The following is a 15,034-nucleotide window of genomic DNA, read 5'->3' as shown; positions in this document are numbered from 1 at the left end:
CCTTCCTGGGTCTGGAAATACAAAATTCTAGCCCTTCTTGGAGAGATCTGATTTGATAACTTATCATTTCACTGGGTAACACATTTAATCAAACAAAGACTGATATTTGCAAAAGTATGTATATCAGCAAGACAATGTGAGATATCTTTAATAAAATTACTGAAGATCAATCAGAGACTGCACACCAGCTTTAGTCCAAGTAAGAAGTTTCTTTGGCGGGGATGAGGTTGAGATGGGATATGATTTTGTAGCATAGTGTGGCAAGGGGGTTGTGGATGAGAATGTCCCCCATAGGTTCATGTATTTGAACATTTATTCCCCAGTTCAGCCCTGTTTAGGATGTTCAGGAGAAGGAGGCTGACTGCAGAGCTTTGGAGACCTATGGAAACGTGGGGTGTGGGAATCAGGAGTACTCCCCGGCATGGTGTTAATTCTGATCTGGTTCCATTTACTGTGTGTTCTGACTTCTGCACTGCTGCAGGGACTCAGGTCTGACTCTTTTGCTTTTGTTTGTTTGTTTTTTTTTATTTGTCATTTTGAAGTCTCAGATGCCTTAACTGGCAGAGACCTCATAGTAGTTAGATAGAATCCTGACAGAGAAGACTGCTTTCGCTAATTTAGAGTCTATCTATATGGCTATTTAAATTTCTGGCATGAATCTGCTCAGTGCTTTAGTTAATTACCTTATGGAATATGATTGTGTCTCTGCTAGTTGAACAAATGGAAGCTATCCATCTTCCTTCAGATCCTTACACATATTATTTACCCAGTCTCCAACTTTCCCAATATAAGTGAAATATATTTACTACAATAAGAAAATTAAAATAGTCTCAGAAATGTGAGATTCTCTCTCGGAGAATATAAAAAGTGTGTTATAAAATAATGCAATAATGCTTATTCTTTAATTCATTAAGAATATAGGAGAAATTTTTTTAAAAAAAAGAAATAAAATTAAGAAAGTCAAAAGGAGGTACTTTTGAAAAGATACTTTCGAAAGTCAAACCTTTTGATTAGTAAGCACCCGCAGTACCAGCAACACTTCAAAGTGTTCTCTAAACACTGAATTCCCATCAGTGACGCTGCGAGCCTTAGCTCTCATCTTTCATGCTTCCTATTGCAGAAACTTCAAAAGAATAAAAAGAGAATGGTAATCTCTCACGGTAACCTTGGACTCACGCTAGTAATTGCGTATTTAGCTATCATGCATTCACAACCAGGTAATTGTCTCATTAAACTGTGTTTTAATAAATATAATAATTAACATTTAGTTATACAAAAAATTTAACACTCAGACCATTCAGAAATGAAACTCAGAGCCCAAGGGACATCTAGAAGAAAATGAAAAAGAATTAGATAGTGTCAAACATAGACATCTTCAAAGGGAGAAGATCATTTAAACTTGCCTTTTACTTACTGAAATGCATGTTGCATATTTTATTGTTTTCGTCATCGTGCTTGTTATAATCCAGCAAGCGAATGTTCAAAGAACATAAAATCCTACAAATAAATAAACTGAATATGAATAAATTTATAAAAGCGGCAACAATTAGGATCAAGAGCTTGACATGCAGGCTTTGATGATGTGAAGCTACGATGTTCCCAGTGGTGTTTCAGCAATGCATGATTTATTGGAAGAATAAAAACTATGTTTTAAGGTTCATGATTCTCACATGTTGAATTATAAGTATGTAAAACAACTAAAAAGTAAGTAATCCAAATAGCACCAATCAAAATTTTAGGGTGATCAATCTATAAAATTCAATTGTAAACATAAGGCAGAGGAAGAAGGCATCATCTTCAAAATGTTTGTAATTTACCTTAAGATACATTTGAGAAGCAGTCTCAAAACACATCAGGGGAAATTGCCAAGGTTTCATAAGGTTATGATTTCACAAAATTGGTGGGAGTTGTTTCTATTGTCAGTTAAGTATCTGAGTCTCTTAGTTGCTAGAGTTTAAAAGTTGCTCATTCATAGAACCGGGGAACTATCTAGATCAGCCTTCATTTGAGTTTATTGAGCACAGAGGACTCTTTCAATGTGGTGTTCAGGCACTGGCTTGGTGTATCCAGGTAAGAGCTGAGAACCTACAAGCTTGCATGTATGTCATGCAGAGATTTTATGATATTATTATACACTGAGTGGGATCTAATCAACCTTCCATGTCACACTGATAAGTGTGTGAGGCAAGGATGGGAAACACACTTGTGAAAACACAAATATTTAGAAGGTTTCTGAAAATAAATGAACAGAAAAATCACAAAGGTTTCTGTTCTGGAAACAGCTATTGTTTGCCAATACCATTTTGGCAGCAGCTTGTTGGCCAAGGAGGTGAGTAGAGAAGATGACAGATGAAAATTTTAATATGAAAATAAGTGAAAGACTTGATCAGAAAGATCTAACGAACACCCAAGAGGCAGGGTATGTGAACGTGTGTTCATGTGAGAATGTGTTTTTCTATGCGTGTGTCAGTGTATGCCTCTGTATGTACTTGTCTTTGTGTGTGTGTGTGTATGTGTGTATATGTGTAAATGTTTGTGTATGTGTGTGTGTTGAAAGGTTAATGCTGAAGTGTGGGATGACCAAAAATGGGAAAGGTAAGCAGGAAGTGATGAATTATTATGAATGAGAGTGGGGAATAGGATAAATATTTGGTGTTTATGCTCAACTTTCTGTGACCACCAAAGACTAAACTATGGAATTACTTTCAGTTAATGTTTTTTACTAAGTGGACACAGTAAATGGGGCTGACTTCATTCAACAGCAGCATAGAATGAAGTAATTGTTAGGCTTGAGATCTGAAATCCTGAACAATAGAAGCAAGAGAAAGGTTTTGGTTTGCTTAAAAAAATAATAAAACAAAAGCTGGCAGTGGTGGCGCATGCTTTTAATCCCAGCACTTGGGAGGCAAAGGCAGGTAGATTTCTGAGTTTGAGGCCAGTCTGGTCTACAGAATGAGTTTCAGGACAGCCAGGGGTAAACAGAGAAACCCTATCTCGAAAAACCGAAAAAAAAAAAAAAAAAAAAAAAAACCAACTCCAAAAAAACACCAAAAAACACCCACTGGATTCTGTGAGTTCAAAATGTTCATGATGGGGGAGACCTTAGGCAGGAGCTAGTCAAACATTTTGGCAAAGGTGTTACTTGACTCCTGTGTTCCCAGCATGAGTAAAACATAAACCTCTAAATTCTGATTTTCAAAGGAGGATGAGCATATCTTAAAATGCCTCTGTGCATAAAGCAGCCCCTGCAGGTCAAGACTGTGTGGAGAAGGATCTGCTCTGTACAGTCTGGCTTGTAAGGGCAAAACTCACCCATGCAGCTTAGGTCAAACTTACAAGGAGAAAGCAAGCACCAATCATTGCTGCTTTGAGTGTCACGTCGAGATCTGCAGGAACGTGGATCCCAAAGTTGTCAGCGTTTGTGAACACATTATTGACAAATCCCGACCAGTACTTGGAGATCTTCCCAATTGTCACCTTTTCATCAACAGTTTTTACCTTTGCAAAATTAATAATGATAACAATAATAATAACAGATAGGCATGATATTGCAGATAAATAAAGATGGTTGACATTTCTTGGTATGTTTTTCTCATGATGACTTTGAACCACTATATTATTCACCACCCCCAAGTGGTGACCCTATGTTGTTTGCTCCTGTGTGTGAACATTTACCTCCACAGTAGTCAAAAACTTCAGGCTACTACAGTTTCTGGACCATTATAGTCTGTTTTCATTTTCTATGCAGATGGAGTAAATAATTAAGACCAGACAGCCACAAGATGGCAGCACCTGCATCTCTTAGTTATATAGTTAAGCCTGAAGGAAGGTAATGTCTTTACCTATATTCGGATTTTAAACCAGAATTTGCTATTATAAAATATGTATGGAAAATACATATACTGTGTGTATGCATGTGCTTACATGCACACAGGTATTTAAAATTATTTGAATGAATTATTTCTAGGTATAATAAACTTTAGAACCTTATCAGTTATGTAATTATTAAAACTTTTAAAAATAATACATTGTCAAACCACATTTTTATGTTATACTCAGATCTTTGTTAACTCATTCCCTTCCAAGCAGTCCTAAGTATTATAAGTCACTTTGAGCTAGTGTATAAAGAGAGGACTGACGTTAGTCTGACATTGAAGTCTACCATGCCTATTAAACGGGAGATCTACATCTGACTTATCAACATTTTATTTCTTTATCCTGTTTATCATCTAATGTAGAGCTTCACTTTCTGCATGGTGATAGAAAATAGAAAATAGGGAAAGTTTCTTAGGATATAGCTATAGCACGAATAGCTAAACCCTAATGTTAAAATCTACCCAATCATAGTGTTAAGAAGGTGTGTGACATCCTTTCCAAATACTAGGCTTAGGACAGAGTCTGTATCCTTGATGTCTAGAGACTCCTTCAGAAGTTGTGAAAACAGACATAGGTGGGATATGTTTGAATAATGAAAACAGATGCTTTAAATGTAAATTCTCCCTGCCTTTGATTTACATTCAGGATAATCTGTTGCAAGAGCATATGCAGTTACAGGCTAAATTTGCAATGGTTCATGTTAATATTCAGTTCCCTAAACCTATGAGTACATTATTTTATGAAACAAACTTAGCAAGTCTTACATACATAGCTTTATATAGTGACACTCTAGTGGAGTATGCTTTTGAAATGAAACCTGAATGGGGTTAAATGTCCATCCAAGCAGGTCAACAGAAAAGGCAAAGATAACATATATATTCTTTCTGTACCACAGCTGCTTTAACTCTCTATGAATCAACTTCACCAAATATAGGACTACCATGATTTTTAACAATCACAATATATAAGATATTGTCTCATATACATATATGTGTCTGATGCTTAAAGACTTAAAAATAACAAGAGACTTACGGATTTAGGTAAAGAGATGTAGAAATTTATCAGTGTATTTAGAAAATACGCCAAGAATTTTAATTTTATAATTCTTATTTAATTTGTTAATGCTTCTTATTAATAATATGTGCAGTGATCTATGACAAAGAGCGTGAAATCCTATGGTCTTAGAATCTCTGGAGTAATGGCTATTAGGATAAGAATGGAAAAAGGATTTATTAGAGTATTATGCTAATATGTAATTCTTAAGATGTATTTAAGGGGTACATTATGATCTTGATGATTTATAAATTGAATTGCATTGCAAGAACTCAGGACCTAAGCAAAACTTTCTTTGCCACTCATACCTCAAAGTCCACATCGCCAAAACAGCCACAGGTTGCACAAGGACCAACGATTTTCAAAATATCTTCTTTGCTTGCATTTTGGATTGTAAATTTGGGCTGAAAGGGGTCCCACTTCTGTGCAACATAACCAACTATAGTACCAGGAGGGGCTTGGATTTCTAGCTGTAAGATAAAATAGTAATAAAATCATATTTTCTACAGTTATAATTAACTAATCACAGAAGAATATCAACATACATCTATACAATATTTGCTATGAAATAACTGTTGTATTATAAAAGCCATTATACATATACATTCTAGGAGGCAAAGCAGTGTTTTCTTCTGACATTTTGTATTAGGGTGAAAAGTGATGATTTCCTTTGAGATTTTGTATTTTGTCATGGAAATGATAAAAATTCATTTCACTAATATATTTAGCACATACACCTATATATGCATGCATATGTGTGTGTGTATGTATGTGTATGTGTATTCTGCAGAATGGAAAATGTCTTGTAGTTCCAGATGAGTGCCACTTAAAGGAATAATCTTGAAAAGAAAAGATGCTGAGGGGCAGTGACCAACCTCTTGGAGGTAGCAAGGGCACCAGCAGCTGTTACACCTTAGGGGCCTGTTCACTGTAATCACCTCTCGACCCGAGTTGTCTGTGATCCTCAGGATGCAGGCTCGCAGCGTGGAACACACATTACGATTAAAACAGATGCTTTCTTCCACTGCAAAGTAAATTCTTTGTCCCAAGCTGTTTTTGATCTCATATTTGTTGGAGGTCTCAGTGCCGAGGATCACTATCGTGAAACACATCTTATGAAGACATGCTTTGATTGGTATCACCACTCGTCAAAAGTCAAGGAGTATTAATAGAACATAGAGTCATGGCGGAGTTACCGAGCTGATAGTCTCAGGTTCACACACGTCTGTTTCCATGTTCTAAACTTTGATGGCATAGCCTCAGGAATCAAAGCAAACTCTGGGGCCAAAACTAACAGCTAAATTTATTCTAGAACTGTGAACAAACATGTTCCACCACCTTTCAAGCAAAGAACAACTTGTGTGGGGATGGACTCATTACTCAGATAATAACCCTATTATTTTTCTGCAAGTTATTGGGACAATTCACAGTGGCGTTTATTACTGTATCTACAATTTCTCTTAACACCCACAGTAGTAATACTGGTCAACCACTTTAATTCTGACATATACTGGAGTAATAGAGGATCTTATAAACCGAAAGCACTCAAGCAATTTGAAATAAAGCTAATCACCATTACACATTTTCTTATGGATAAATTGTGTGCATATTTTGGTGAGTCAGTTGGGAAGCAATAAAACAATAGCATTTGTGTTGATTAAATTTTAATATGCCCTCAACTGTGATTTCCCTTATTAGAATGTTAAGAAATTTTAGTGATTAATATCCATGGGATATTAATGATTGCTTATCCCTTTAAGATTACATTTATTAAAATTTAAATGTCTCTGTTATCAAAGACTTATTTTCATACTTACCCTTTCTCTAAAATTAATAAATTTAGGTTTGGTTTGAGAATAGGTCTAACAACCATTGATCTAATTCTATACATTGGTTCTGACATTTTAGATGTAAGGAATCTTCTAAACATTAAAGCCTTTTCAGAAGTTTTAATCAATGCGGAATCTGATGCACTTACTCCCAAGAAGTTCCACCTGCTGATGGATGATTATCAGGTCCAGCTGCAAAGGATGAAGCAAAGGAAGTGAAAAACATCCTGCCACTGCCTTTACTATGCAACATGAAGCCTGCCATTGTTATAAAAACGTTTTGAACACTCACCATGTATAAAGGAAAAAAGACCAAATTAGTTAAGGAAGAATTCATTACTCAAATCATGACCCTATAATTCTTCTTTGGGGTCATGCCTGGTTTATAAGATGAGTGAGCTGTCTTCATCAAATGTTATTGCTCAGCTAATAATTTACAGAACTCTTATTAAAGTCCAAAGGCAGAAGTGCCAATAGCAAGAAGAGCAAGAGTGTTTATGCTGTGTGAAAATGAAAAAGGAGCTGAGACTACAAACTATTCGGAGGATATTTTAAAATTATGTGGGAACAATAATGGAGAAGACATTTTATTTTATTTTTTATTTATTTTTACATTTCAAGTGTTATCTCCTTACTCAGTTTCCTCCCTCCCAGAAAACCCCTATCCCATTCCCCCCTCCTCCTGCTTCTATGAGGGTGTTCCTCCACAGACCCACCCACTCCTGCCTCCCTGCCCTAGATTCTCCTACACTGGGGCATCTATCGAGCCTGGAGAAGACATTTAAAAATGTCCTCACATCTTTTTTGAGGAAATGAAGCCATGGGATGAGTACTGGGCACCCAGCTTCTTTTCCCACTGACTCCTTCAGGTGGCACCGTGCTTTCCTGGAATAAATATCTGTTTAAGCTGAAAGATGATATTTTATAAGTACTTCTAATTCTTACTCTAATTCTCAGATCAAGGAAAACAGAAAGCTTTCAGACACCAACAGAAAGTCCACTGAAGCAGAGAAAGTGTTTTGCTATCAAATATCAGCCCCAACTTTTGGCCTAGGAAATTAAAAATGAAGTATGTAACTCAAATTGCTGCTCAGGAATTTATTGGCTGTTATTAGGTGTGTTTGTGCGCGTGATGTATGTTCCGCATAGCACAGTGCCCATGCGGTAGTTAGAGGACACATTTTATGGGTTGTTTCTATTCTTTCTGTGGACTCTGTGGATGGAACTCACGTTGCTAGGTTTTACAGTGGATTGCCATTACCCCCAAGCTCTCTTACCATTTTAGAGCAGCTTCATTTGTTTGTATTTGTAGTTTAATCCTCCCTACTCCTAGCTCCGCAAAAGCCAAATCGTGAGCCTTTACTGAATGAAGTGCTGATCGCTGCATTTCTAATACTTCATTTTAAATCCAACCTTGAAGTTGTTTTCACTGTATTCTCTAATCATATATGTAAAGTTGGCAGGAATCTTTAAGACAAGGCAATTTTTGGTAAAGGATGGTATTGATTGTCAATCCACAACTCCAGGAAATTTGAGGTTGTGTTTTGTTCTTTCATTTTCCTTGTATATCCTGAGGTGAGGTGGAACGTTTCCTCTTTTTTTTTTGTCTTATTACCTCTTTTTTTGTCTTATTACTGATGAAAAAAATACAATGTGGGCTCTTTTAAAAAGGTAAATATTTCTAATGGAAATCATTTTATAACTTGAGATACTCTAAAGTCATATGAACAATGACGACAAAGCATCTTTTTTTTTTTTTGACTGCTTAGTATTTATTTTGTTAAGAACAGTCACGGTCATTTGTTGTAAATTGAACAGACCTAAAACAAGCAGAGCATGTTAGGATACACCTGTAATCTTAGAACTAGGGAGGCCGAGACAGGATTGTGAACTTGATAGCCTGAACTACAAAACAAATTTCAGGCCAACCTAGGTTATCCAATAAGACCCTTAAAACTAGAAGAGTGCTGGAAATGAATGGTAACGGAACCTCCTTACAGTCCTGGAATCAAGACACAACAAAAGCCAATGACATTGGGACTTGATATATATCGGAGGATGTATGTATTCTATACCATGAGCTCAGAATTGCTAATGGGTGTAGAGCAGCCGAATCACAAACAGTTTACATGACAACCAGGGCTGGATGCCTACTGAAGATATTGTTTAAAAAGCTGTATTGATTTGCTCAGTATGCCACAAATAAGTGGCAAGGACCAGGTGGCTTAACAGAGGTCCACGTCAGAGGGTCTGGCTGCTCAGTTTTTAAAGGATTTTTCTGAACTGTAAGCAGTCGCCTACTCACCAAATCTCTCCATGGCAGAGAAAGGGGTTCCTTTCATTCTATTTTAAATAGGACCACAACCCTACGAAATTAGGGTCCCACTCTAAAATCCTCATTTAATCAGAACTAACAATTAAAATTTCCATCTTTAAGGGGAGTAAATTCTGAATGTATGGCAGGAGTTCTGTTTCCTTGCAGAAAATGGAGAGATGTGAGCAAAGAAGGGGAAGCAACTTCAGAAAGAATGTGGTTATTAGCTCTGAGAAGAATCAAATTAGCAATGGATCCCTGAGGGCAGGATTACAGGGTCTGAGTATAAGGTAAGAACCCATCGTCTTGGGTGACTAAGAACTTGAGACTAGATAGCCCAGGGACCTAAGGTAAAACCAAATACTACTGTTCTTAAAGAAAAAAAAAAAAAAACAGAGCAATAAAGTGAGTCCTAATGGCATTCTGATTTGGTCAGATCAGTTCCTTAATAGCCATCATCAGAGAAGTTCTTCCTGCAGCAAGTGGGAACAAACACAGAAGAGACCCACAGCCAGACATGCAGAGAGTAAGAGACCTTGGAATATTCAGCCCTAAATGGGATATCTCCATCAAATCCCTCTGCTCAGGGCTCAGGGATCCCTATTGAGGAGGAAACAGAAAGAGTATAAAAGCCGGAGGAGATAGACAACACCAAGAAAACAAGCCCCCTAAATCAACAGGTCTAACACACATAGGAATGCAAAGACTGAAGCAGTGTGCTCAGGGCCTGCATAGGCCTGCACCAGCTGGTGCCCTGGAGCTCAAAGGAGAATTAGACCCATGTCCCCAACCCTAACCTAGAAGTGTTCTCCAATTGATAGTCACTTGCCAATCAAAATCTAGTTTCCTCCAAGGGAGTCTCACTGAGGAAATAAACTACTCTTAAGGGTAGGCGGCATGCCCAGCAGTAGATGGCCAACAGAATATGAACTCAATGGAGTCTTTGGAGGTTCCTTGTCTAACATGTCCTGTCAGGGATTTCCTCCTTTAAAAACGTGTGTGTGTGTGTGAGTTTGTGTGTATGTGTGTGTGTGTACATACATATAATATCTCCTTTGTGAATATGATATGACTTTCAGTTTAATTTTTTTTTAACGAGATTCTTGAGTATGTGAATGAGTGTGTCTCTGTTTCTTGTACCTTCTCTTAGGCTCTTTTCTTTCTGTTTGTTTTTTTTCCAAATTCCTATGTTTTTTTTTTTATCATGTCATATAATGTATCATATCATATTGAATTATAATCCCTTAGAAGACTGTTAGTTTTCTAAGGAAGAGCATAAAGGGGGCAGATACAGAAGGGTGGGGGAATAGAATGGAACTTGGAGGAGTAGAGGGTGGGAAAAACCATAATCAGATATACTTTGTGAGGAAAAAATATATTTTCAATAAGAAGTTAACACAAAGTCATTTAATAGAAAATAAATGCCCCCTCATCTTTTTGTACATACAGGCTTAAAGTTAGCCATATTCTTTTAGTAGAAAATGAGTAAGTTATGCCCCTTAGAAGTAAAATATTAACAATTTACAGCATTTTTCTGAAAAATATTGGGCGAAGGTATGTTTTAAGAAAATGTACTGTGTTTAAAACAGAAGCTCATGAGGTCCTAAGTCTATTTATTGAACACTAGGACACGTATCCATGTCAAGCATCTGGCCATGGTGTGTCATCATTCATGGGTGGATGAAGAATATGTGGTGGCCATATGGGATCATCAAACTCCAGCCCTCTGGCGCTGGTATATCACTTTTATATTTGGCAAAATCTTGTCTGACAACAGTCCCAAACAGCTTGCAGCAGTTAATCAACTCTAGTCAGCTATTACAGCTGATCCTTTTTGCAGATGGAAGATGGTAGGTTAGCTTTTCCAGCTCCTTTTCCTAGCCTCCTGCGCTCGCCAGTCTCTATAGAACATTTGTCTGCCAGGGGGTTTCTGGAGAAGGCATCTGCAGTTGTAAACATTTTCCCAGCAACATATGCTACATGCAGCTTAAACCCTATCAGGCATAACAGAAAACTCTTGTACCTTAAGGGAATTAACACAGAGATTTGATTTTGATAAAAGAGATAGCCTTTATGTTTGAAGGAATGCCAGACAGGCAAGTCTGGTGGCATATGTGCTGACATTCCAATATTAGTGTAAGAGTCTTTTTAATCTTGTGTGGAATAATCTGATAAGACAACAATATACCCATATGTAAACATCATTGGCTACTTATTTGCCATGTGACAGAGATATTACAAGGCTTGAAGCAAGTGCTGCTGTCCATTCTGCTGAGACTACACAGCAACTATACCTAGTAGAGATATGATCAATCATTCAAAGCAAGATGGCCTGGAGATTCACAAACGTCAGAAGACAGAACTCGCTTTCCCTTCGACTTTCACACTACTTTTGAGATCTGTTGAAAAGTCTTCAACTCTTTGCAGAAGCCTCCACAACTGCCTTCTCCTTTAGAGATGCGTGTTTTCCTGGCTTTTGTACACTGCTTTGCCCTTAATAAATCACCATTCTTTTTTTGTTTGATCATTAACTTAAAAATGTTTGAGTGACAGGGGATAGATGTTATGCTTCTTATGAGCCTTGACTATAACAAGTGCTCAACAAATGTTCTTAATTTAATAGCTGTACGTGGCTTTGTCTGATAGTTCCTTGAGAATGTCTATCTCCAGAACTTGAGCCATGAACTGAAGGCCAATAAATGCGTTACATGCCAAAGTCAAGACCGTTTAGTCTTCCCACTGTGCCAAGTATATAAGGATAGGTGGTAATAGAGCGGAATACAATACTTACTTAATAGTAGAAATCAATAAAATCAGTATTTTATAATGTCATGATTTTCATGAATTCTGTACTTCATTAAATTACGGGTTGAAAACCAAGAAACTGAGTTTGACTTGCTTTTAAAGAAAGCACACTAGAAGAAGCGGAAAGCATGCAAACCTGGCTTAAATACTCTAGACCGGGAGGGAGAGTGGCTGTTGGCATGAAACCGCTTGGCGGAGAGACATCAGGCCGCTGCCTTGCTTCTTTCCTGGGACTGGAAGGAGCCTCCTGAGAGTTCTCCTCTGGGGTTGTAGCTCTAGGAAGAAAAGCAGGCAGACCTTTAGGCTTTTGCCTCTGTGAATCTGCAAGAGAAAATAAATAGCTTGGTGTGTGTTTAAAGTTCAGTTTGCTTTTGCTTTTATGTAATATTTCTTTCTTTTTCTTTTTCTTTCTTTTTTTTTTTTTAAAAATTTGATGTCAGTTTGTCCCTTGGCTGACATCTCTCATTTTGGTACATTTTCCTCTTTTTTTTTCTATTCAGTGCCCTCAGCCAGGGAAGAAGGAACATAGAATGCTGTGATTTCCAGGAGAAGTAGTTGAATAACTTGGCTTAAATAATTGAGCCGTAAACACATTGTACAAGTAGCATTTTTTTTTTTTTTTTACAAGATGAAGAATCATATAGCTCACAAAAGCAAAATAAATGGTAATAGGCCCTTGCTAGCCTGTACTCATAAAAGCATAGCCTTAGACTTGAATTTTTCCTGTTAATTTTGACTACCTCTTAAGCCATAGTTTCCCTTCTTTGGATATTATGGGGCTGCCTTTTCTTTTATGAAGACACGTTGTCTAATATTTTTTAGTCTCACCTTGAATCATACACTTCAGCTTTCATGAGAACCACCTGAGGGACCTATTAAATAGGCGTTGGGCCTCTCTGCAGTTAGCGATTCAGAAATTAGGGTAGGAGGTTTGCAGAGTTGCATTTTGATGAGATCCCAGGTAAAGCTAATAGTCCTAATGGTATGGGGGTGTCCTTGGAACACTCACTGCTTAAACTGCTTAAGTTTGAGGAAGCTCACAAATTTTCTGTGAGTGTCTTAGCATAATTATAGAAATACGCGAAGGTCACTTTGTTAGTTTAGAAATATCAGCCAATTCCAATATTGCTGCCAGTAGATATGCTTTAATTTCAGTCACTTCACCTTGAAACCTGTAAATTTCCTATTTATTATGCATCCATCTATGGGATATTATGCATAAGCCCCAAGCATGAGAATCTTCATCTAAAAATCTAAACCATAGCTCTCTTCTACTGTTTCCCTATTCATTGTGTAATCTCCCTCATTAGATACTGTGCTTTTTTCCATAGACCACCAGTGTTTCCGGTTCTCATCCTCACAGAGTGTCAAGGTTTTATAAATATACGTAGTTTGTCAACATTGTGTCTCTTTAGCTTAGCTGTTGGTTCATAACAAAGTGAATGACTTAGTTCTCTTTTTTTTCAAATGTAATAGGGTTCATTATGAAAGTAAGTACAGTTAAACATCATGTTACTTAACAATATGAAAATTTTTGAGACTTTATCAATCATTAGGAGATTTCATGGCTGTGGGAAGGTCATGGAGTGTGCTTAAAAAACTAAACAGAGTCTGGCATCATTAGGCAAGAGCATTTTATGAACCATGGTCTATGTGGTTCATCACTGACAGAAATAATGTTAGGTAACATGTACACATGAATGAGGTAAAGGAATCAGTTCTGGATATAAAGAATAAATTAATAACAACTGTATAAGATGTGATTGTTCTTGTTGAACATATAGCAAAATTGGGGTGCTATGTAAATATTTAGCAACAAATTAAAATAGTCTTATTTCTGCAATGGTACTAGATTTATGAATTTTCTGTATTTGAGTGTTTCTCTGCATCTTTAAATCACAAATACAGTTTTAAAATGTACTGGGATTCTTCCTGAGATAATAAACTCCCATCATTAAGAAAACCCAAGCATAGTCTGTACGGGGATGAAGGAACACAGACACCAGATGAATGGCCCTTTGGACAAAGGAATAAATTGATTCTAGTAATGACAAGCTTGTTAAGCTTGTGCATACAGGAAGTGTTAATGAGGGGCAATTGCCAGATGACTCGTTTATTTATTTACCCCTAAGGTTGTAGGAACTGACTGGGTTTCTATTAATATTGATGTCGAGTTGCTATGTTTGCATTGCATTTGTCTGTGGCATTTGAGATCTGTACAGGACTTGCTTGAGGATTAAACAAATGAAGAAACTTGTCCTTTGGCCCCACTCTAATAGAGCTTCTAAGTTATAAGGCTGCAGCAGTTGGTGTCCCACAACGATCCCTCCAGAATTGCCCCGACCTCTGAGACAGACACAAAGGAAGGGGATAATATATCCTATTCTTAGGAAAAGACCCTGGGAGGGCATTCCAATGGGAAAACCTCAAGACCAGGAAGATTATGTAAAACTATCTTAAAATCAGAGAGGAATGTGGGTATTTGGACAGGAGTCTCACCTGTGCCCCTGGTTACTGCCAACCTACTGAGAGGCAGGGAGGCTGTAGGGTGTGGGATGGTATTGATCTCATGGTGGGGGGCACCAAGGCCTGACACTATTAATGATGCTGTGATGTGTTTACAGACAGGAACCTAGGATGGCTGCCCTCTAAGAGGTCCTATCAGCAGCTGACTGAAACAGAAGCAGATATTTACACCCAACCATTAGGCTGAAGTCGGGGACCCCTATAGCTGAATTAGGGGAAGGATTGAAGAAGCTGAAAGGGAGAGAGACCCCGTAGGAAAACCAGCAGTTTCAACATACCAGGACCCCATGAAGCTCCCAGAGACTGAGCCAACAACCAGGCAGCATGCATAAGCTGGTCCAAGGCCCTCGGCACATATACAGCAGAGGACTGCCTGATCTGGCCTCAGTGGGAGAAGATGCACCTCATCTTTGAAAGACTTGAGGCCCCAGTGAAGAGGGAGACCTGGTGGTAGGACATGGAGCACCCTCTCAGAGGCAAGAGGAAGAAGGAATGGGATGAAGAAATGTGGGATGGGGTACTGGGAGGAGGGCAACAGCTGGAATGTCAATAAACAAAATAATTTTTAAAAAAAATCATTGGGGAGCTCATTAGCAATAGCTGCATTTTTTTTTTTTTTTTTTTTTTTTTT

General features: G+C 37.7%; 1 protein-coding gene across 1 annotated transcript in view; it reads right to left on the bottom strand.

The window, feature by feature from the left end:
• Positions 1 to 815: 815 nt before the first annotated feature.
• The window catches only part of Plscr5 (phospholipid scramblase family member 5), a 23,062-nt gene continuing 8,843 nt past the window's right edge, over positions 816 to 15,034 (bottom strand). Inside the window, exons 3-9 of the mRNA XM_031343978.1 lie at positions 12,014 to 12,198; positions 6,908 to 6,950; positions 5,805 to 6,025; positions 5,238 to 5,399; positions 3,337 to 3,498; positions 1,415 to 1,497; positions 816 to 1,328 (exon numbers count right to left, since the gene is read on the bottom strand). Coding sequence (XP_031199838.1) covers positions 1,459 to 1,497; positions 3,337 to 3,498; positions 5,238 to 5,399; positions 5,805 to 6,025; positions 6,908 to 6,950; positions 12,014 to 12,198 — 812 coding nt within the window. The 3' untranslated portion in view covers positions 816 to 1,328; positions 1,415 to 1,458. The remainder of the gene's footprint in view (positions 1,329 to 1,414; positions 1,498 to 3,336; positions 3,499 to 5,237; positions 5,400 to 5,804; positions 6,026 to 6,907; positions 6,951 to 12,013; positions 12,199 to 15,034) is intronic.

The sequence above is a fragment of the Mastomys coucha genome, unplaced genomic scaffold (genome assembly GCF_008632895.1).
Source record: "Mastomys coucha isolate ucsf_1 unplaced genomic scaffold, UCSF_Mcou_1 pScaffold23, whole genome shotgun sequence".
NCBI classification, from domain to species: domain Eukaryota; kingdom Metazoa; phylum Chordata; class Mammalia; order Rodentia; family Muridae; genus Mastomys; species Mastomys coucha.
The sequence above is the reverse complement of the archived record's forward strand: the minus strand, read 5'-3'. Positions and strand labels throughout refer to the sequence as shown.